Source organism: Myxine glutinosa, chromosome 12, assembly GCF_964187855.1.
Source record: "Myxine glutinosa chromosome 12, kmMyxGlut1.1, whole genome shotgun sequence".
Classification (NCBI taxonomy): Eukaryota; Metazoa; Chordata; class Myxini; order Myxiniformes; family Myxinidae; genus Myxine; species Myxine glutinosa.
The window spans coordinates 75,055,741-75,079,463 of record NC_136272.1 but is presented as its reverse complement, the minus strand read 5'-3'; the positions used below and the strand labels follow the sequence as shown (position 1 = coordinate 75,079,463).

The following is a 23,723-nucleotide window of genomic DNA, read 5'->3' as shown; positions in this document are numbered from 1 at the left end:
GGTGCGTGGGATCTCGGCACGGGTAAGCCCCCGTCCCTGCCCCGAATGCCGGACGCATCCAGCCGCCGGCACAAAACAACCAGCATCCATTGCTTGGCTTTACGAAGCCGGGCTTTGGACAGGGATTGGCGCACCGAGAGGTATTAGTGAGTAGACTGGGTGATGAGGTTAGTGTTTTGGCCCCAAAATTAGAGAAAAACAAAATTTGATGATTGGCAAAGGATTGGCAGTAGTGATTGGCAGATGATGGGTAGTGATTGGCAAATTTTTAATTTGTTGAAATTTGATGTGCAAAATTGGTAGTGAGAGACCCCCGATGTGGTGGGATGGCAAATCCACCATCCTTCCCATGGGGGCAAAGGAGCTATAGTTTATGGGGTGTATGGCAGTGAAAACTAGCCCGGGTGGGTTAGGTTATATGGATAGGGCCCTAGAAGATGACATTAGGTGACGTTAAGGTTAGTTAGTGACTGATACCTGTAGTGGGGACGCAGGTAGTTTAGTATGGATGATAATGACGAGGGAGCGCAATAGTTTAAAGGGGCGACTGGGAAGCGCAAGTTTCAGAAGGGAGTAGTTAGCTGAGATGATGCCGTGTGTGTGAGAATTGAACAGGTGTGATTGCACAGGTGTGCAACTGGACAGGTGTGTGGAGCAGTGTGTGAGTAATGAGTGTTGTGGATCAGCGCGAATGCGCTTGGGGAGAGAAGGGTGCAGGTGGCACCAGGTGTGAGAGCACAGGTGTGCAAGTACAGGTGTGTGGAGAGAGTTGGAGTAAGTGGTACGGAGTGGAGTGGATGGTGCGAAGGTGTAGATGGGGGAAGAGTGGACCCCTTTCACGAGTACCCGGGGCGGGTAGTGTAAGTGTTAGGTAGAGGGTACAGGGAAATTGTGGTTGGATATTGGCATTTGTGGTGCGGTGGCAGAATGGTGTTGTGAATGGGTGCATTAGTGTTGTGGAAATGGCTGGGCGTGTAGCCTGTTAGTGTGTGTAGTTGGTTGGGCACTCCACCACTGTGAGGATGTCGGCCAGGTGAGGCCGCAGGTGGGCTCTGGGAGCCGGTAGTTGTGAGTGGGTGCCTGAGGATCCCGGGTGTGGATCGGGCAGCCCCGTGCCAGAGAGGGCACCGAGTGGGGAGAGTGCCAGAGGGCCTTCCCCAGGTAGTTAGGTTAGAGTAAGGAGCAGGTAAGCTCGGAGGCAACTGCAGTGGTGGAGGTGTGCAGGTGGGTAGACCCACTGGGAGAGGTACACGCCACAGCCCAGAAATTGTGCGAGGGCACCGGGAGATGAATCGGGGGAGTGAGACCCCAAATTGAAAAGCACCACAGTTTGGCCAATGGGAATTGGTTTTTAGAACCCATAGTGTAAGAGGGCCAATGGTTTGGCCGGAGAAAGACCCCGGGTAGTGTAAAGTTGTTAAAGTCATTTAGGAAATAGTTAGGATTGATGAACCTGTCGCACCATACGCAGCCACTTACCTGTGGTGATAATGATGACTCCACACCTGTGTTTTCTTTGTTTTGTTGCAGGAAATGAGAATTGCTGTGTGGATTTGTGAGACGCATCACGACGTGGATGAGACATTGGGGTGATTCCATCTCTCCCTCCCTAGGAGGGACTGATGATGAATTGGTAATGGCAAATTTTGATGTTCAGTTGGAGATGGCAGATTTTGATGAAAGTTGAAAATGGCAAATTTGATTGGTTAGGAGGGAGAGAAGACGAATTTGGTTTATGGGAGGAACGGGGAAGACAGTAGGGATGTTTGTTGATTTGTAAAGTAGATGTTTATGGGTAGTGTTGTGTTTTGTGGATACAGTAAGGGGTAAGGGAGGGGCCATGTAGGTTACCTGGTGGGGGGGGGGGAGCGTACGGTAGGAACATACCTGTCTCACCTGGTTCCCATGTGCCCCCAGTGTGCATTACCTTGCATTGCGTGCACTTTTGCGCCCTTACCACCTTACTCACTTGTCTGCTTCTTTTGTCTCCCACCTCCGAGGATCTGGCTTTGGGGTAGAGAGAGAGGAGAGAGAGGTGCTGGCTTCGCAGTTGTGGGCCTGCACTTTCGCTGTTTGCTGCTTGGATCGATACACCATATGGACCGCAATGTTTGTGGCCACCCACAATGGACCGCAGCTCTTTTGCGGCCAAGCACCACCCGTGGAAGGACCTATGGGTCAACGTGGCACCTATGCCAAACAGGTGAACCACTTTTAGTTGACACCACTGAAGGCCACAATATAGAAATGGACGCGGTTGGCGCCTTTCTTTATTTTTTTGAAAGAGGCAAGAAGGCCAAGTGCACCACACGAAGGCAAGACCAGCGGCAGAACATCGGCCGGCTGCGACACCACACAATGATTCATAGACACTTTATTGGTGCACCGGATGGTGCTCACTGTGTGATGGGGTGGTGCTTGATGCTTGGAAGGGGTGCTCTGCACATTATTAAAGGCCGTAGGCCACAGAGCACTCGTGGGTTGGTGTATCGATGCTAGCATGCGTGCTCTCTCTCTATGCATAACATCTGCATGTGTTCCTCCAAAAACAGGTCCTGGATCGTAGTGTAAATATCAGCGTAGTCTTGTGTAAATAATGCTCCCTACCGGCTGTATGTTTAGTTTGAGAATTCTTTCCGGATTCGGTTATCCTGTGGGTGTGTTTCTGTGAGGAGAAGGGTGCAACGTCGCAGGGGGACATATTTACTCATTTGTGAATATCTGTAAAACTGTCGCACTCAGGGTAGAGTTAATAGTAGAGGGAACTACATTGCGTGCCACACTAAAGTAGGTAAAAATTTATCGGGTCGGGACGCCCCGAGGGTAGAGAAGGGTGCAATGTTGTGAATATGGAATTTGGCCTCCATATCCGCTTGTAAATATTCCCCTATTTCCCCAATATTCCCCAACTATCCCCAATCCCCCATTCCCTAGTCCCATTGTCTGTAAACAACAATCAGTAGAGCCGACCTTCCCCTTTTTCCCCCATTAAATGTCGTGCCCAGGTCCACCGCATCACACGTAGACAACTTTCGGACATCTTGCTAGTTATTCTTAGTCTATGTCAGTTAAGGACTCCTTTCCATTAATTCTGACTCTTCGTTGCACCAGAATGTGATTATATGGCACCAGTAGTGAGTTTAGGACCTTTCCCATACCTCCTTCCATCTTCTTCCCCAAACAACAACTACAACTACAACTACAACTACAACTACAACAACAATTACAACAACAACGACGCTGCGCGGGGGGAGTGTGCGTCATCACACCGGCTCGGTTAGCCGCCATTGACAATGCGCGCCGGACCATGCGCTCCACGGGGTTACCACGAAGGGGCTCCTTGTCAGTCCCCCGTCAAGGGCGGAGCCTGGTAAACCCCCCCGCACGCACCCAATGAGAAGCAACGTGCCGATTCCACGAGGCGGAGCTAACGAGCCGAGGGCGTGTCACTCCCCGCCGGATATACGAAGGACTCACCGGATGTGAGGTCAGATGCGCCCCCAGCCTGGAGAGAGAAGTTGCCACGTACGAGCGCTGAATACCTCCCCGCATCTCTGGACCGGACCGGGTCGACCCTGTCCTTGAGCCAAGAGTGCACCTTGAGCCATCGATACCCGCTTTCCTTGCAATCAATCCCCGTGTGAGTCAGCCTTTTGTCCCGTTTATCTGTCGTCTGTTGGGAATAATATAAGAGTGTGTCTAAGTGCTTGTCTTTCTATGCTGTACCTCTTGTAGTTGTAATCTAACCTTCCGCTTTAATATAACCTCCTCCGGAGGTCTTGAGAACTGAACCCTGGGTGTCGTGTCATTTGAAACCCAGCCGTGTGTCCTTTTCCTTTATTGCCTTTATTGACCTAGCGTAGCGCGATTAGTCAACGTTCGGGTATAATCGGGTAACTTGTGCAGACGTGGTCATACCAAAACCGCTCGGTAAATAACATCTAAGCCACGTCTGTAACAATACATTACTGTAAATGTTATTAGAGATGTATGACGTGCTGAAGTATCGCAGTAAAGACGGTTAATTACATGGTTCCCAATTGGCGGTCTGCGGTTATTTATCACTGACCTTTACTCAATCCATGTTAAGAAAAAGGTTAAGAACCACTCCATTCGACCATCCAGAACCTTTTAAGCACACACCACACAAACATCTATAGTCTTCTTACAAAACACAGACTTTACATTTCTTCAGCAAGTAATGCACAAACTAGACCCACCCAGAAGGTGGGTATTCTGTCATCTAATATATAAAGGTCTAATATATAAAGAAGAAAGTTTGTTACTTGCAAAATCGAAGATTTTCAAGAATATTGGTCGGTCAATTTTATTATTCTGTCTGTTTATCTGTCAATCGCCTACAAGTCGCAATTTTAAACCGATCTTCACAAAACTTCACCAGATGGTAGAGTTGGTCATAAGGAAGAAGCCTATTGATTTTCAGGTCAAAGGTCATCTTGAGGTGAAATTTCTAAAATTGTCATTTTTCATTCGATTGACTTGAAAATTGAACAGCACTTGCATATTGAGTCACTAAATTGGGAAACAAACTATGTTTGAGGTTAAAAGGTCAAGGGTCAACTCAAGGTTAAACTTCTAAAATCATCAATTTTAATCTAAAAAATAATAAATTTTAATCCGCTGGAATCAAGCTTTGATTAAAATCATCAATTTTTATCTTAATGAAGTGGGCAATTTCATGTGTCCATGGCAACTTTTTTGGGGGGGAGGGGTGAGGGGGTAGGGGGTGCATTTTGCACGTATTGTGCTCTGCACGATGTCTTACTTGTTTGTTTACTTGTCTGTTTCTCAATCGCCTACAAGTCACAATTCTAAACCGATAGTCAAGAAGCTTTACCAAGTTGTAGAGGTAGTCACAAATGAGAAGCCTATTGATTCAGGTCAAAGGTCATCTTGAGGTCAATTTTCCTCTGAAAAATCATTTTTCATCCGATTGAGTTGAAAGTTGAATAGGATTTGCAAATCGAGTCACTGAATTGGGAAACCAACGATTTTTAGGGAAAAAGTTCACAGGTCAACTCAAGGTCAAACTTATAAAATCATCAATTTTCATCCGATTGACTTAAAAATTAAACAGCAATTGTATAGTGTCTCACTGAATTATGAAACCAACCATTTGAGGTCAAAAGGGGAAAGGTCAATTCAAACTTTTAAAATCATTTTTCATCTGATAGGTACCAAAATGAACTAAAATTGTAATTTTCCATCCGATTGACTTCAAATTTGAAGAACTAGTACACCCACAGACTCCGGGAGTGGCAGGAAGGGACATTCCTCTTTGGGGTATATAGATTACAGTCGATCTATGGACGGGTCTCAAGAACATTGGGTGTGTGTTCATTTACCAAGTTTCTTGTGGAGAGATCGCCAAGTGGTTTAAGCATTCCTTCGAGCAAGCACTCCATTCAAAACCATTAAGGAACGGCTGGCTTGGCAAGCGCTAGCTAGCTGCTTGGTAAAGGAGCACAGCCCGAGCTTCTCCCTTTCAGTTTCGTATCAAACAGCAGGAGCGAGTTTCAAAAGTTCGCTATGAAAAATGCCACAGTAGCAGCAGAAAGGGCCATGTTATTAACCCAACATTTGTGGGTTATATAGAGTACAGTAGATCTTTGCTCAGTTCTGTAAGTAAACCTCACTTCACAGATGTCGGGATTCCTCCAAATTTCTTCATTTAGTGTTATAAAGAGCATTAGCGACTGTTTAAAAAGCTAAGCATGCGTGTTTGTGGTTTATAATATTTTTACTTCCTATTGCTCCCACGGAAGCGCCATTATAACTATAAGCTATTTATACACGTTATCACTGCAGGAAAAACGCCTTGGGGAAATGGGACATTATTAGTATTAATATTGTTTTGTATAACATGAATATATGCGATTATCATTAATTTTGTTATGAAAAGCGTCTTTGGAAAACGCCACGATAAAGCTAACTTAATACTGCTATACACCTCAACACGCAACCCTTTGACGGCAATGGCAGGGAAAACCCGCTCGGGGGAGAAAACCCCCGAGCGGGAGGGGGGCAATTGAATGCGCTACAACCTTCATTATGTAACCCTGTCATCCTGTCAAGGTCTTGACAGGTCATCCTGTTAAGTTTGTTTGAGATTGGATAAGTAAGGACGGAATGTTTTTTTTTTTTTTTTTTTTTGTATACTGAATCGAGGCTCGTGATTTGGCATCAAAAATTCATCAGACAGACGGACAGACACAAATGGCGTATTTTGGTATGATAATTGCATAGCCGGTCCCTGTTAATGACAATCAAGTTATGTTATAATCCGTCCACAACGTTTCGAAATAATGTGCTACATCTCATTTTGTAGCACATCTCTCAAGGATAGCAAAATCTCCTATCTCTCAATTATGAAGAATCACTCTAAACATTGTCGTATCTGGATCCGAATGCGGTTCCTCACCAAAATTGAATCAATACATCCTTGTCACACTCCTAACATGTCCACCAGGTTTTCTCTGAATCCATCCATAACTTTGAGATATTGTGCCATTTGTAGTTGTTGACCTTATTTCTCAATGGTGAAGAATCACTTAAAAATTATCTTATCCAGATCCAGATCGTCACCCAAATTTAATCAATTTGCCCTTTATACACAACCAACCTGCCCACCAAATTTGGTCTAATTCTGTCCATAACTTTTTAAGATATCCTGCTCACAAACAGACAGATAGACAAACAGACAAACAAGAAAACCGTCAGGCAGTAGCATGACAGGTATGATGAAAATTGAGAAAACCTTAACCTTTGACCTATATAGTTAAAAACGTTGACAGCCTTAATTTTGTCCATCGGAATTTCTCTGGTAAAGTTTGATGAATATAGCTGAAAGAGTTCGCAAAGTTATCACACTCACAGACATCCATACAAACAAATGAGACAGACGGGATAGCTGAAAGAGTTCGCGAGTTATCACACTCACAATAAAAAAAAGGGCAAATGAAACAGAGGGACATATGATGAAAATTTAAAACAAGCGTTACGCCTAGGTCCCCCGTCGGGGAAGTGATGTGAGTTGACAAAGTGGAAGGCGCAGAAAACATGCGATGATATGATATTTCGCTCACAAGGTTCAGACATACATGAAGGCGGCCATCTTGGATTTTGACGTGGCGACCCAATTTTCAATAGCGTTCTTCCTTATGCCCAGATACACCCACACACCAGATTAGAAGTTAGTAGTTCGTTTATTTTTCAGGATATTTCGCTCACAAGGTTGAGACATATATATGGTGGCGGCCATCTTGGATTTTGACGTGGCGACCCAATTTTCAATAGGGTTCTTCCTTATGCCCAGATACACCCACACACCAGATTAGAAGGTGGTACTTCGCTTATTTTTCAAGATATTCCGCTCACAAGGTTCAAACATATTGTTGCGGATATGGGATTTGGCCTCCATCCATATCTGCTTGTAAATATTCCCCTATTTCCCCAATACTCCCCAACTATCCCCAATCCCCCATTCCCTAGTCCCATTGTCTGTAAACAACACTCTGTAGCCCCGACCTTCCCCTTTTTCCCCCATTAAATGTCGTGCCCAGGTTCACCGCATCTCACGTAGACAACTATAGGACATCTTGCTAGTTATTCTTAGTCTATGTCAGTTAAGGACTCGTTTCCATTAATTCTGACTCTTCGTTGCACCAGAATGTGATTGTATGGCACCAGTAGTGAGTTTAGGACCTCCCATACCTCCCCGCATCTCTTCCCCATGAAGGAACTACAACAACAACTACAACAACAGCGGGGGCGGCGCGGCGGCCGCGCGGGGAGTGTGCGTCCTCACTCCGGCTTGGTTCGCCGCCATTGCCCATGTGCTCCGACGGGGTTACCACACAGGGGCTGACTGTCAGCTCCTCGTCAAGGGCGGAGCCCGGTAACCCCCCCCGCACCCAATAAGAAGCGGCGGACCGATTCCATCTGGGGCGGAGCTAACGAGCCGAGGGCGTGTCACTCCCCGCTGGATATACGCAGCCACTTACCGGAGGTGACGTAAGATGCGCCTCAGCTACGAAGGAGAACGGACGCCACCTCCAGCGCAAAGATACCTCCCGCATCTCTGGACCGGACCGAGTCGATTCTGCCCCTGAGCCAAGGTGCACCTTGAGCCATCGACTACCTGCCCTCCCCTGCCATCAGTCCCTGTGTGAGTCAGTCTTGTCCCGTTTGTCTGTGGTCTGTCGGGAATAAGATAAGACCGTGTATAAGTGCCCACCTTTCTGTGCTGTACCTCTTGTGCCGTGTAATCTAAAACGTTCTGCATACAAATATTATATCCTCCTCCGGAGGTCTTGAGAACTGTACCCCTGGTGTCGTGTCATTTAACCCAGCCGTTGTGTCCTTTCCTTCATTGATCTAGCGTAGCGCGATTCGGCCAACGTTCGAGTATAATCGGGTAACTTGTGCGAACACGGCGGCCATTCCGCTCGGCCCAGCATAACATCTTAATAAGTCGTGTCCGTAACAATATATATGGTGGCGGCCATCTCGGATTTTGACGTGGCGACCCAAGTTTCAATAGAGTTCTTCCTTATGCCTAGATACACCCACACACCAGATTAGAAGTTGGTACTTCGCTTATTTTTCAAGATATTCAGCTCACAAGGTTCAGACATACATGGCGGTGGCCATCTTGGATTTTGACGTGGCGACCCAATTTTCAATAGAGTTCTTCCTTATGCCTAGATACACCCACACACCAGATTAGAAGTTGGTACTTCGCTTATTTTTCAAGATATTCCGCTCACAAGGTTCAGACATACATGGCATCAGACATACATGGTGGCGGCCATCTTGGATTTTGACGTGGGTTGCACCCACACACCAAATTCGAATGCGGTCCTTCGCTTACGAATGCACGCACGCCCGCACACACGGACGGAGGGGAAAACCATCGTCCCCGTTTCGCTCCGCGGTGCGACGGGGGACAATTAATGAACGTAACAAACAGGGTTGAACACATAACCTCCATCCATCTTTGGTGGAGGAGGTAATTCTCACCACAATACCAGCACAGCCCAATTGTGATGTAGCTAATCCAGTGGCCCATTAAAATAGGGCAGTCTATACTTGATAAGCTTTTCCTTCCATTCCAAAGGCAAAATCTGTACTCTCCACTGCCTTTAGAAATGGCACACTTCCTTTTCCCTTCTTTGGAATTCTTCTCCTTACATCACCATGCTGTAAAATCCTGACAATACCTGACTTTATGGTAACTGTACTACTTTCCAAATTAAAGTCCGAAAAAAAATGTTCACATCATTCTGAGTCTCCCTTTATTGAACAAGGAACTAATAACTTTGAACTACCAGCCTCATACAATAAAATTTGGCTGGAGCAGAGTAACCAATTCTGGTGCAACCCTTTAAAATGCTTTCACAGTGTTAAGATTATAAATGAATTCTCATCTCTAGATTACAGAGAAAAGCCAGAAATCTCTCAAATTTGCACAATTTTTCACTCAAAATTCATTTACACAACTGTTGGGTCAACACACTTTTGCATTCTCGGGGATTAGGATCCTGTTCGCATTGCTCGCGTTCTTCAGAATGTGGTATTTGTCGTTTTATCACCGAGGATATGAATTCCAACTATTTATTATGCAAAGCCAATCGCTTACAATTTATTTGGTTCACCTTTGACCTGTTTTAGATGTGGCCTTTTAGATTTGAAATTCAAGTTAACCTTTTCAAATTTACTACAATTAGCCGAATGTCTTTGTATTCTCGGGTGAGGGTGAAGTGGGCGGAGGGAGGGTTGTGGAAGTGGGAGGTGGTAGGAGAGAGGGCAGGGAGGAGAACGGGCTTGTCTATATATAATTAGTGAATTAAGCACACACATGGCATGGAGGCTTGAAATAAAATGTGAGGCATGCTTGTTCAGCCCTTCAGCAAGCCAAATATCCACTCCTACATTAAATTAGCCAGTTTAGCTGTTTGTCTCTGTCATTTTGATCAATTTCACAGAATTTACACAAAAAGTTAGCAATTAAAGATTTCAATAATGCAACCAACGACTGTACTACGCACAGGAATAGATGGTCTCATAAAAATATTTTCTAAGAAACGCCTTACTTTGCATCGTGGATGAAATCTATGAGTTCCTGCTCCATCTTGAGAAGCATGAGTCTGTCTCTGCAATAACAACAACAAAACAAAGTGTATGTTACCAGTTGAATAACTTCAAACCTTGGACCTGTTATCATCTGCACAGATCCCAGTATAAACATGTCCACCAAAGCAATTTTCATTTATATTATTCATAGCCAATTCTCAACACAATAAATAAAGCATTCAAAGCTCACTGTATGCGTAGTTTTCAATTCATCTTTATCTATCTGAAAGCAGAGATATTGCATTTTTGTTTTTGGATAAATAAACATGATTAACGGTCATGCCATAATTTCCTCCGAATTAGTTTTGTTCATGTTGGGACCCTGGTGTTGGGCTAGCGGTTAGGGTGCCGGCTTAGGATCCTAGGATCCTGGGTTCGAATCCCGGTCGATCGCTGAATTAACGCCAGGGGGGTTGACTCAGCCTGTCATCCTTCTGAGGTCGGCAAATTGAGTACCAGTTCACTGGTAATTCCCTGCTTGTCGTTAAAGGCGGCAAAAAGGGTTGGCGTCAGGAAGGGCATCCGGCCGTAAAACATTGCTTCAAAAAGGGGACCGAAAAACAACAACAACCACGGTCCCCGAAAAAGGCCAACCCCCGCTTTGCGGGGAAAAATGGCCTCTAAAGGTGGTTATATATATTTATTAATGCAAAGCTGCAGTTTTTCTTCATTACTAAATGTGCGCATGCATGCACGCACTCCAATCGGATTAATCATTAGGTTGGAGTGAAATTATAACGAAAACTAGAATGGCACTCAGTAGAGTGCATACCTCTGCCAGGCTGAACAGTTTATGGTTTCTATCCCACTGATAGGCCGGATCTGGATTCAGACCTGAACCAAAATCGAATCGGCTTGTTCTTGTCACCTAATCAGCTCCTCCACCAAGTTTTGTCATAACTCGTCCACAACTTTTTATGCCTCCGCCGACAAAGTCGCTGGAGGCATTATGTTTTTGGGTTGTCCATCCGTCCGTCCGTCCGTCCTTCCGTCTGTCCATATGTACGTACATCCGTCCGTGCGGGCTAAACCTCGTTTTTCTTAGGAACCATATGTCTGATTGAGACAAAACTTTCAGGGTAGGAGTGACACCATGCAGAATGTTTTTATGATAATTGTGACGTGATAGGTCACGTGGTATGGCAGCCATCTTGGATTAAAAGCAAATATCACCATCCATCTTCTTATCACCACCATCTCTTATCTTCCCCAATCCAAAACCTTGATCTTTTCTACCCCCGTTAATTCAGCCCAGATGCACTTTTTTGAAATACCAACTTCTTTCCTGGAAGTCCAAGCAGAAGTTTCATCCGCAGCTCTATGGAATACTGCTCTCCCCTCTGGTCTGGTGCTCCTGCCTCACACCTAGCCCGTCTTCACGCTGTTGAAACCAAAGCGTTCAGAATCATTGGAATCTCCCGCGATGAAGCTAACTCCAAGGGCCTTTCACTCACTCACCGCAGGCAGGTTGGTGGTCTTTCCGTCTTCTACCGACTCCTCTCTGGCCTTGCCCCCCCAGCCCTCTCTGGGCTCTGTCCCCCAAATATTCCTACAGGTCGCACAAGATCTGCCTGCAACCCTCTTATGGTTAAACTGCCAAAATCAAGACTTTCTGCTCACCTTCACTCCTTCATTCCTCTTTTCTCCCGCCTCTGGAACAAACTCCCTCACTCTCTTCAATCCCACTCCACCCTCCAGGTCTTTAAAACAGCTGTTCACCACCATCTCTTATCCTCCCCCATCCAAAACCTTGATCTTTTCTACCCCCGCTAATTTCGGTCCCCTTGTGTTTTATACCTCTCCCCCCCCTCCCCCTTCCCACGCCTCCTACCCCCAAGCCCTCTCCCTCCCACACTTCTCCCTGCTCTCAAATGTTGTGGTTGTGTGCTTCCCCTTCTCTCCCCATCTTGTCTCTCCCCCCCTCTCCCCATCTTGTCTTCCGCTCCCTCTTTTTGTATATTTTGTTTGTCTGGTTGATTTGTTTGTGAAATAAATGTTAGCTCTTTCAAGAGCCTCGATTCAGTATACAAAAAAAAAAAAAAAAAAAAAAAAAAAGTGTCCATGTGTTTTTTTTTTTTACCTCTCCCAAACCCCCGACCCCCTTCCCATGCCTCCTACCCCCTCCCACAGATCTCCCGATGTCCCTGATCTCCATCTTGTTCTCCCGCTCCCTTTATCATATGTTTTATGTGTCAGTTTGTCTTTTTGTGATCAATGTTGGCTCTTACACGAGCCTCGATCTTGTATACAAAAAATATATATATATATATTTCTTGGAAACCGCTGAAAGGGAAAATTTGAAACTTGGCACATTGTCAAGTACTCCCAATGGGTAACAAAAGCATGATAACGATGACATGATAGGTAAAATGGTATACCAGCCAAAAATGTTTTAATTGCATTCCTTATCCTAAAAATCTGAAATTGCATGCACATGATCTATGACCCATTTGTATTGAAATATTAAACTTATGACATCATAGGGCACATGGTTTGGTAGCCATATTGGATTGAAATTAAATATTAAATAATTATATCTCTGAAACCCCTCACCCTATCGATGTGAAATTTTACAAATATAATCTAACAGCACTGTTGCTTATAGTTTGAAAATGATGATCATAGGTCAGGTGGTTAGGCAGCCATCTTGGAAAGAAAAACGAACCTTATCCGATCAACACAAAACTTCACAAACATGATCCCCTACCCATACATATGCAGAGTGATGGCATCTATCCGTTGTGGGACTATGCGGAGGTATATTGGCGACACAGTTTCATTGTTCTAGTTTAACTATGTTATATATCGCTTTTCGCCCCATCTCTCAATGGTGAAGAATAACTTACAAAAGCAAATAATTCTCGTATCCAAATCCATATTCAGATCTTCACGAAAATCGATTCGATTTTGTCACATACCCAATCTGTCCACCAAGTTTCGTCCAAATCTGCCCATAATTTTTTGAGATATCTTGCTATATATCGTTTTTGGCCCTGTCTCCCAATGGTGAAGAATCGCTTTTAAAAATTATACGAGCCGGATCCGGATCTTCACCAAAATTGAATCATTTCGTCCTGGTCACATACCCAACCTCTATGCAAAATTTCATTCAAATCCGTCAACTTTTTGAGATATCTTGTTCACAAACAAACAAACAAACAAACAAACAGACAGGGGTGAAAACATAACCTCCATCCACCTTTGGTGGCAGAGGTAACAAGCGTTATGCCTAGGTCCCCCGTCGGTGAAGTGATGTGAGTTGACAAAGTGGAAGACGCAAGGCGGCCATCTTGGATTTTAACGTGGCGACCCAATTTTCAATAGCGTTCTTCCTTATGCCTGGATACACCCACCCACCAGATTAGAAGTTGGTACTTCGCTTATTTTTCAAGATATTCCGCTCACAAGGTTCAGACATACATGGCGGCGGCCATCTTGGATTGTGACATGGTGACCCAATTTTCAATAGCGTTCTTCCTTAAGCCTAGATACACCCACACACCAGATTAGAAGTTAGTAGTTCGTTTATTTTTCAAGATATTCCGCTCACAAGGTTCAGACATACATGGCGTCAGACATACATGGCGGCGGCCATCTTGGATTTTGACGTGGGTTGTACCCACACACCAAATTAGAATTCGGTCCTTCGCTTACGCACGCACGCACGCTCGGGAAAACCATAGTCCCCCTTTCGCTCCACGGTGCGACGGGGGATAATAAATTAGAATTAGAAGAGTTGACAACCCATATTATTTTATGAGTTCAGCTCATGTGGTATTTTGGATATATCTCAAAGTTAAACTCAAAGGTTATCAAAGTTAAACAAGTTAAACTCAATGTATCAATAGAAAATGCATAATACGAGGATATAGGCATTTTAACCAAACTCACAGCACACTTTGAAAGCTTTTTATTTTATTACTACTTCCAATGTGGTTCAGGATAGACAGGGTTTTCGTTCCAATCCCAATTTGCCCAGGGTTATGAAGAGTCAAATCATGATATATGGAGTGGCATCACAAGAATACCAGTTGAAGCAGTGCAGGCAATTACCTGAAGGTTATGAGTGAGCCAGCTTCTTCTTTTTTTTTTTTTTAACTGACATTCTTATCGTAATTCTTCTGAGACCATCGCAGTGTCCAGGATTGCAATACAATGGAAATTGAGAATGGAAATCCATGAATCTGCTGCCTTAATATGAATTTGAACTTACAACATGTGGGATACCAGTCTCGTGTCCTCATCATAAGGGTACCACCATGCACATGACAGATATGCTCTGCCTTACAGCACGATCAAAAATACTTAAATGTATTTTTACAGAATGATCACCATGTTTTACTCACACATATATATATATATATATATATATATATATATATATATATATATATATATATATATATATATATATATATATATATATATATGCATTGCTCGACATCACAAAGCACACACCTTGGGCTGTTTTTCAATGTGTTCACAAGAAACTCATGCACATCGATGCCTGTAGAGTCGGTATACTCTTGACTTGAGTCTGACAGCGAAAAAAAACAAAATAAAAAAGACACACCGAACGCCCATACAAAAAGACCATGGCAGGGTTAACTGAAAAAAATGAAAGTACTCTGCAACTAACCTCGTGACAATATCTTGGCAGCCTTTCCTTCAGTTTCCTGCTCAGCCATGTCTTTTTCCTCCTCATCTTTCACTGGTGCTTCCTCAGCATCCTTTTTAGTCGTATGCAATGCAGTTATGTCCTGTAATAAACAGCAGTTTATATTTACTTTAAGCATGATAAAAGGGGAAAAAATATATAAAAAATTCTAAAGAGGTTCTTACCCTACAATTACAGCCTCATTTTAATGGTGTTATCCTTTCAAAGCATTTATGGTGCTGAAGTTGCTCCAACAACTACAATGTGTGTGATAGAATACTCATGCATACTTGGCTGGGAACATCTGAAACGACATAATGCATCAAAGACAAAGCTGCTCACTTCATCAGACTTGCACTGCGACCTCAAATAAACATCAACCACATCTCACTGGAATTCTGCGGTGGCGGTGTGCAAAATCTACAGAATGCACAGCAGCAAGTTCTCCTGATTCAATAACACCTAAAAAAAACAACTATCGGGGACGCCTCTTCGTGGTGGTTGTACCCCATAACCCCACTGCAAGTCGGGGGCCAAATCTTCCCTACTGATAACTGTCCGGGACTATACAACAACAACAAGGCGTCTTAAGCCCCACAATTTGTACCATCAAGGAGGATTGTCAACATGGACCTGAATGTGCATCACCACTCCTTCATAAAAATGAAATTCAAATCCTGGAACATTGACTGCCCTAATCCAAGTACTGTCACTGGCAAAACGTGACAGCTGTTTAAAGAGAAGGGGCACCATCATCTTCACAGAAAAAAAACTTTGGAAGGGTACCACATATTGCTGCCCCAAATCATGGAGGAAGCGCTGCCCACAACCCACAAGCAAATAAAACGTACATATTGCACATGCAATGTAGCAGAAAGTTTTACACATCCCTTCCTCATACGTCTCAAATTCCATAGCCCTCTTGCACGCAATTTGAATCAACTCTTTACAACCTTCTTTCCCTTTCTTATATCAATCAAAACTACAGTCTTGGACATCACAGTTTATGCTTTGAGGATTCATCAGCAAGAAAAAGAAGTTGATATAAAAATTGTTTGCCAATAGCATTCAAAATCTAAAGGAAACAATGAATACAAGGATGATCAGGTTAAAATATCCTTTGTGATAAAAGATAGAAGGAAGATAGGTAGAAAAGTAGAAATTGTAAGAGTTAGAAAACAAGTAAAGTAAATAAATAAAGGTAGATGAAAGCAAGGTCCACAATAGGAGTATTTTGTAGTGCTTACATATTCATAAGTGTCACAAATTCTTTAAAAGAAACTTAGCTCGTGCAATGGTACAGTTAATGCTTGTATTCCTATGATTCAATATGGAACAAATAGTTTATTATGTAGGCAAACAAGTCAACTCTCAGTTTTTGGTGAGAGTCTCACGATTTTAGCTCCAGTCTGACAAGCTAATATCACAGGTTTGTTGGCCTTCCAGAAAACCATGGTGTTCTTCACGAAGAGTAGGTGAGTTATCACCGGCACCATGAACAAATTAGAAATTCCTGGCTATATAGGCCATTGCATCAGCCAAGCAGACGCCAATGATGCCACCACACAGCCTTGTGCTGCATACAAAAGTAGAAGAGGAAGAAGAAAAAAGATTCTGGAAGCAAATAAAAAGTTTTTCCACATTTGTGTGTTGGGGAAAAAAAAATAGAAAAAAAATTAATATATATATATATATATATATATATAGTTATATATACATATATATATATATATATATATATATAACTATACACACACACACACACACACACACACACACACACACACACACACACACACACACACACACACACACACACACACACACACACACACACACACACACACACACACACACACACACACACACAGCATTCAGACCCCTTCACTTTTTTCACGTTTTGTTATGTTGCAGCCTTATGCTGATTCAGCAGGATTCATTTTTCAGTAGTCTAGCCATGAATACAATCACAATACATAAAGATGTCCTTAAAGGTGTTTCACCATGAAGTTGTCAGGTAAGTCAGTGGTCGATGCCTTAGCTGAAAAAAAGTTGTGTACAGAATCTTGCAACTCCACAGTTGTTTGCAAAGCAATTTTCAATCTGAACATATATCACAAGCAAGATTCAGGATAGGCTGCTTGCCGCATCTGAAGATCCTAGGACTGAAATGCAATGGACTTCCTACGAATCAGTGCTTTCTACTCGTACTTTCACTCGCACCAAACTCCTTCAGCAACAGAATCCCAGTGTATACCTGGTAGCTGACGCAATTTGGGTCTTCTTCAAAAAGCTGTAAGCATGATGTTGGGTTAATGATCAAGGTGGCAGGCTTCCAAGGTCGGCAAAATGAGTACCAGCTTACTGGGAAGAAGGGGCCATTCGAGTATCCTGCACTGGAGTAGTGACCTATCCAGGATTGTGTTCAACCTCATCAAACAGAATAAGACAACAACCCGTTCACGTCTTCATGCAAATGGTACACTGTCATCCATTATACAAGTAAAACTGGCAAACAAGGTTCCGTGTGTTGTATAGGACCCCTAAAGGAACTGTTGAAGTCAACAAAGAAGACATCAATGCAGTACAATGGTATGCACAAAGAGTAGATCAATTATAATTCTTCATAGTTGCACAATATCTTATTCATGTTCTTTAATCAAGTCTATACTATACAAGGACCTGTGCGTGCGCCCGTGCATCTGAGTTCCAACCAATGGTTGGACAGTGCGCCGACTCCTTCCGCAATTTCTAGACTACAGCTGCCATGTTGGTGCTGACTGCAATGTGAAGTCGACATCTTTGGAGCTGTCATATTCACAATCGCCATGCCCTCCCTATTAGTTTTCCCTTCCGTGTAGAACGACTAAAGTGACAGTTAAAAGGATTTTGAGACTATAGGCATCACGGACCTAGTGAAGATAGGCCTGAGCGATTGAGGCAGTGGTCTGGTTTTTATACAGCGCCCAAATAAATATGTGGCATTCTCTCAAACAGCGCTTTTGCCATGGAGGTTACGCAGGTCCTTGCTATTATTTTTGACTATTTTCTTAAATTATTTCTGACTTAAACTGTTTTCTTATTATTTCTGACTTGAACTAGCACATTATCCATAATGACAACCAGGGACCATAACACTCATGTCATGATAAAGGTATTTGTTGAAGACTTAGGGAAATCTCATGACATTGTGAAAGCAAACATCCACCATTATTTACTTTCAACGATGTTTATATATGCATCAGGAAGAAGATATTTAGTTTTGAGTCTCATGATCACTTGACGGTTGCAATTCCACAGGGCAGGGTTGGGAATTGGAAGATTGTGAATTTCCGCATACATCGCAGGATTGTGAATTGAACAGGCGACTGTGATGGGCCATAACATATTGAATCTGTTTTGATCACGGTTTCTGTGACGTCGGTGATAGCATGATAGGGGAGGAGAAAGCGTTAAATATTCCACCATTTTGATGTGGAAATGCTCGTTGGCTTTTATGAGTGGGGGAGAGTGAGGAGGGGAGGTTAGAGTTGGAGCTGGAAAGGGGGTGGGTGGTTGTTGTTGAAAAGTGAGGTCGTGTTGAAAAGTATGAGGGTTGTGTTGAAAAGTAATACTTCCTATTCTTTTTCTCCAAGACATGTAGGAGATATCCGAATGAAACAAATCGCAGTTTACACATAAATTCTACCCGCCACTCCGTACTACATTAGTCAAGATGGCAGAGGGAGCACGACATTGTCGGTGCTGTGAAGCATGACGTGCTAGAGATGAGAGTTGGGATGACTGACTGGAGATGATTGTAGATTAGATTTGTGTACCATTACGATTCTGGGAGAAAGCGACGGTTAATGGAGTACCACCACAAAGGATCACTTAATCTGACTTGCCTCAGTCAGATTTTCAACTTTCTCCAAACTTAAGGAACACTTTAGCGGAAAGCACTTTTTTCTGACGATTATGTCAAGGCCACTGTGAGGTGCAGATTAAGTCAGGAGGACACACAGTTCTATCGTGACAGCATCACAAAACTTCTTGAACATTGGTAGAAATATATGGACTGTTGTGATTATGTTGAGAAATAAATATGCACTATGGTAGAATAAAGATTTATGTTATTGTCCGTCTTTCGTTTCATTCGAATATCTTTACCTGTGTTGAAGAAAAATAATAGGAGGCATTACTTTTACCCCCTCGTAAACATGAAACATCTTTTCCATATTATTTTTAATGGAATATTTTGGGTAACATCTTCTGTCATTGTAAAAACATTTTAAGGAAAAAACAGAAAAGATCAGTGTTGTAAAATAGTGCCACACAACAGCTGAGAATGCACGAGAGATCATTGGGCCCTGAACCAACACAGGCAAAGATTTCAATAAACCACCATTGGGCCCCGAACCCCACCCATTGAGGTTGAGTGCTCTTACATGCTCGCTGTAACATGATTCAATATTTTTTAACCTTCACAGGTTGGTACACCTTTGTACGACGGTGTAATGTTTGAGGCAAGGGCTGACAGGATGGCCTAGATATATGCACATTCTATTCTGTTTGTCCAAGCCAAGCTGACTATTCAATATAGCTGTCTATTCCAAGCTTAGGCTAACCCCCGTTCTAGCAGGGAAAATGGCCTTAAAATGCATGTTGTTGTTGTTGTTGTTGTTGTTGTCTATTCCAAGCTGAATAGACTGTCTATTCTGTCAATAGTATAGCTGAATAGACCAAGCCGTCTCTTCTGGGTTCGAATCCTTAACTCAGCTATAAACTGTCATCTCAGTGTTTCCCAGGAAGGTCGTTTTATCAATTTGTGTGCCATCCCTCGGATGGACGTTAAACAGATGTCCGGTCTGCCAGCATTCGTTGGTGGACATTAAAAATCCCATGGCGTCTATCAAGAGTAGGCGGACTATAGCTGACTCCAGCACCAAATTCCACATTTCTGCCCTAAGCAGAAGAGGGCATTGCATCAGTGGCACAGCCACACCCTAAGCCAAGGAAGCTGCTCCACAGCCTTGTGCTGCATACGGATGAAGGCGCTTGAGGGAAAAATGTATATTCTAAAGGTTGACTGGGGTAAAAAGTTGACAATTTTAAAGAATGTGGGAAAAAAAAAATCGCCAGGATTCGGGAATTTTCTTGTTACTTCCGGATACAATCCAGCAAATGCAAGCAGTTTGTCGAGGGAGAATCTTCCGTTGATGTTTTCTCTATCAGTATATGTAAATGGGAAAGCAGAGTGAAGGGGGGAGGGAGGGACGGGGGAGAAGAAGAGCTAGTCATCATTTGCTTTGTACAATGCAGTGCCAGAGTGCTGCATGCATCGCATGCAAGGCCAGAATGGGGCCCGGGGCAATAACAAGTGTCGGGTGCCCTTCAAAAATGTTTTTAAAATCAACCTTTAGCTAAGGAGGTTTCCGTATATCAACTCATTTCATCCGGATGGGGTTCGACCAACATTCCTGTGTTCATTTACGTCATTACGTCATCACCGCAATTATCATAATGCAAGTTGTTCCCACAGTAGTTTATTTCATGAGGGAGGGTGTTTACTGCCCATGGCCATAGTATGCCAGGGAATCGCCCTGAGTGACTCGGAGGGAGACACAAAATAGAACTGGACACGGTGTTTCATCGTCACAATCATGATATGAAACCAAAAAAGATTGAAGGAATAAGTACAGGCCCTTATTAGGTCCGGGCCCAGGGGTGGTCATCCCCTCCCCCCCCCCCCCCCTCCATCGGCGGCCCTGATCGCATGTGCTTAGTCTTTTTTTTGTTTATAAAAGGAAGTTTGGACTGATCAATTAAATAATCTCAGGATCTCTTATCACCACCATCACCACCATCTCTTATCCTCCCCCATCCAAAACCTTGATCTTTTCTACCCCCGCTAATTTCGGTCCCCTTGTGTTTTATACCTCCCCCCCCCCTCCCCCTTCCCACGCCTCCTCCCCCCAAGCCCTCTCCCTCCCACACTTCTCCCTGCTCTCAAATGTTGTGGTTGTGTGCTTCCCCTTCTCTCCCCATCTTGTCTTCCGCTCCCTCTTTTTGTATATTTTGTTTGTCTGGTTGATTTGTTTGTGAAATAAATGTTAGCTCTTCCACGAGCCTCGATTCAGTATACAAAAAAAATAAAATAATAATAATAATAATAATAATAATAATAATAATTAACATTGAGGGAATTACAGGGTGACCACAGAATATCACAACACATACTATTTAATATACAATCCTCATTTATCACTCAAATGGCGCAATGTTTGGCACAGATTATCTTGAATAGACAGACCAAGCGCACTTTGATTTGACGGGCAAAATGGTTGATCATTCTGACACATTTCACTGCAGGAATTAAGGGAATTTTATCGATAATTATTGCTTTGAGTTCTTCAATGGATTGTGGCCTTCCTTCAGATGTTGTCCGTCAGATAACCCCAAAGATAGAAATCTAGTGGTGACAGATGTGGTGAGTGTGTGGCCCATTCAACAGCAAGTCTTCGACTGATGACTGTCACGAAAGTGCACGGTGATCCAGTTTAATGAATCGTTTGACGTGTGGGGAGTGGCTCCATCCTGTTGAAATTACTGTTCCTCTCTTGTAACACCCCTGTGACTTACCAGGGCCCTCCAAAAGTTCCCAAGAACATGGATGTAATGTTTCGTATCAACAGTCAATGACTTGCCTGTGCCACCCTCAAAGCAGAAAGACCAGAAGATTCCATGTTTACTGGATGTGACCCAGGCAGTGCATTTTTCTGAGTGGAGAGGTCAATGAAGCACTAGATAGGGGTGGGGATGGGGTATTGGTGTATTGACCCCCAGTATACACAGGTCTTGGAGTTGACATGCCCATAAATAAGGAAATGTGTCATCAAAAAGACCAGACATTGTCAATGAAGTTAGGCTTTTCTTCAGTCTTGTCTACAAACCACTGGCACATTTGTCACTCTTTATTGCATATGGGCTGCAGTCAGTTTCTATTTAATCTAAATTCTGTGTGGATATAGTTTCACATCCTGGATGAGAATCTTTCTCACCAAATCAAGTGAAATTCCAAGCTCTTGACTCCGTTGTCTGAGGGATTTCTTAAGGTCTCTGCCCACTGAATCACAAATAAGGTCAATGTTCTCAGGACGTCCAAAATGTGTTCATCAGCACTTTTACTGTTTATATTTGACAAAATGTTGACAAGTGTTGCCAAAATGTGGGTTTCGTTATTTTTGGGGTCACGGTAAGCGAGAGATAGCAATTCTTTATGGAAATATTTCAAGGAGCTTTTGATGTCTGAAGCAGAAGAAATGTTCAACTACCAACTTACTTGAGGAAAATATCACATTTCAAAGTATGTCATTCAGCTTGTGTCAATTTCTAGTTCCTTAGGCTATCCTCTGAAAACAACGATAAAGTAGACTTCAACAATGACAATATGAAACAGTCAAGTATAGGAAAGGAGCAGGAGATTACAGAGGGAATGCTGACGTCACCAGGTCCAACAAAAGGGTGGATTTATTATCAAAGATCCTGGTAAGAAAATAAACTGATTACATGAGGATTGTGAAAGCAAATGATAGTCAGCTTAAGATTTCCTCAGACTGAGAACAAGGCCAAGTACCTCAGTATTGAATATATGACCACAGAGCCATCCTACAAGTCCACAGTTGCAGGAAATAGGGGAGAAAGAGTGAAATGGCCAGTGTTTTTTTTTCCCAGTGTGTATGCACACACTTTGTTAAATCATGGTTGGAATACCTGCTGTTCAGAGGTGTTGAGGTCCATTAGTGGTGGTGGAGACTCATGACAAACAGCCATGCTGCGTACAAGCTTCATCTTTCCCGAAAGCTGCATGTGGACAAATATACAAGAGATGACATAAAGTTACAAACAAATGTCGACAAAGACTCATAATTATCAGTTGAATTATAGAAAGGCCCCAATTCCATCTTTGAACACACTAATCAGACCAATGCCACTGCTCCCCTTTACTCTATTCTTCTTCCTCCTCCTCTTCCTCCTCCTCCTCCTCCTCCTCCTCATCTTTTTAACCATCTCTCCTTATCCCACCCTTTGTCCATTCTCCTTTTCCAGATGCAGAATAACATGCATATATAAAGCCATGCAATAGATAGCTCAACTAACAACTTCTCCTGTGACTTAAAAAATTACACAGTTAGGAATTAAAGTATCAAAAACAGATGTAACTAGCAGTGGCGTCACTCGGGTTGGTGTCACCCCCCCCCCTCCCCCCATGGACCTCCTCCCATGGACCTCCTCCCGTACCAGACCATACAGAATCCTTAGTAATGTTTTTTATACTAATGTTACTCCTAAATCGTAATTCCCGTATATCACTGAATGTAATGGCAATCGTAGTGACATAAACAAGGCAAAATTAAAATTACACCTTCTTATTACTCCTTCTTTTCCGTTAATTACTTCATTCTCAAAAACGTTATTGACAAGTCAGGAGACGATGGTTCACGAGCGAGCGGTATTCTTCGGTTCGATTTCGAAAATTCGGTTCGATTCCAACTTTGAAAATTTGACCTTTGTGACCTTGAAATGTCAAAACGAAGGTCACTGACCTCGAAATGAGATAGAAAATAATGTATAATCAGTTATGAGGTTAGTTAGCTACACAATACTGAAAATTCGGTTTGATTCCGAAAACTTCGAAAATTTGACCTTTGTGACCTTCAAAGGTCAAAGGTCGAAGATTCTGAAATTTGTTGGAAAACTTGTATTTCATGATATATGTGATAATATAAGATCATGTACGACATTTCACCCGATCAGGAAGCGAACAATGTAATAAAACCATCAAAAATCGACTTTTCTAAATTTCGTGACCTTGTGACCTTGACCTTGGGGCGAAAATGAAAAATCGAGCTCCGTGGGGCTAGACACATGA

The 23,723-nt window shown here is 43.1% G+C and overlaps 1 protein-coding gene across 9 annotated transcripts in view; it reads right to left on the bottom strand.

Moving 5' to 3' along the window:
* Positions 1-23,723, bottom strand: part of LOC137437528 (R3H domain-containing protein 1) — a 166,744-nt gene that overhangs the window by 59,535 nt on the left and 83,486 nt on the right. For all 9 annotated transcript variants that reach the window (XM_068131922.2, XM_068131927.2, XM_068131929.2 and 6 more), the window contains 4 exons: positions 22,565-22,654; positions 14,795-14,915; positions 14,614-14,692; positions 10,116-10,175 (listed from right to left, as the gene is read on the bottom strand). In XM_068131922.2, coding sequence (XP_067988023.1) covers positions 10,116-10,175; positions 14,614-14,692; positions 14,795-14,915; positions 22,565-22,654 — 350 coding nt within the window. The remainder of the gene's footprint in view (positions 1-10,115; positions 10,176-14,613; positions 14,693-14,794; positions 14,916-22,564; positions 22,655-23,723) is intronic.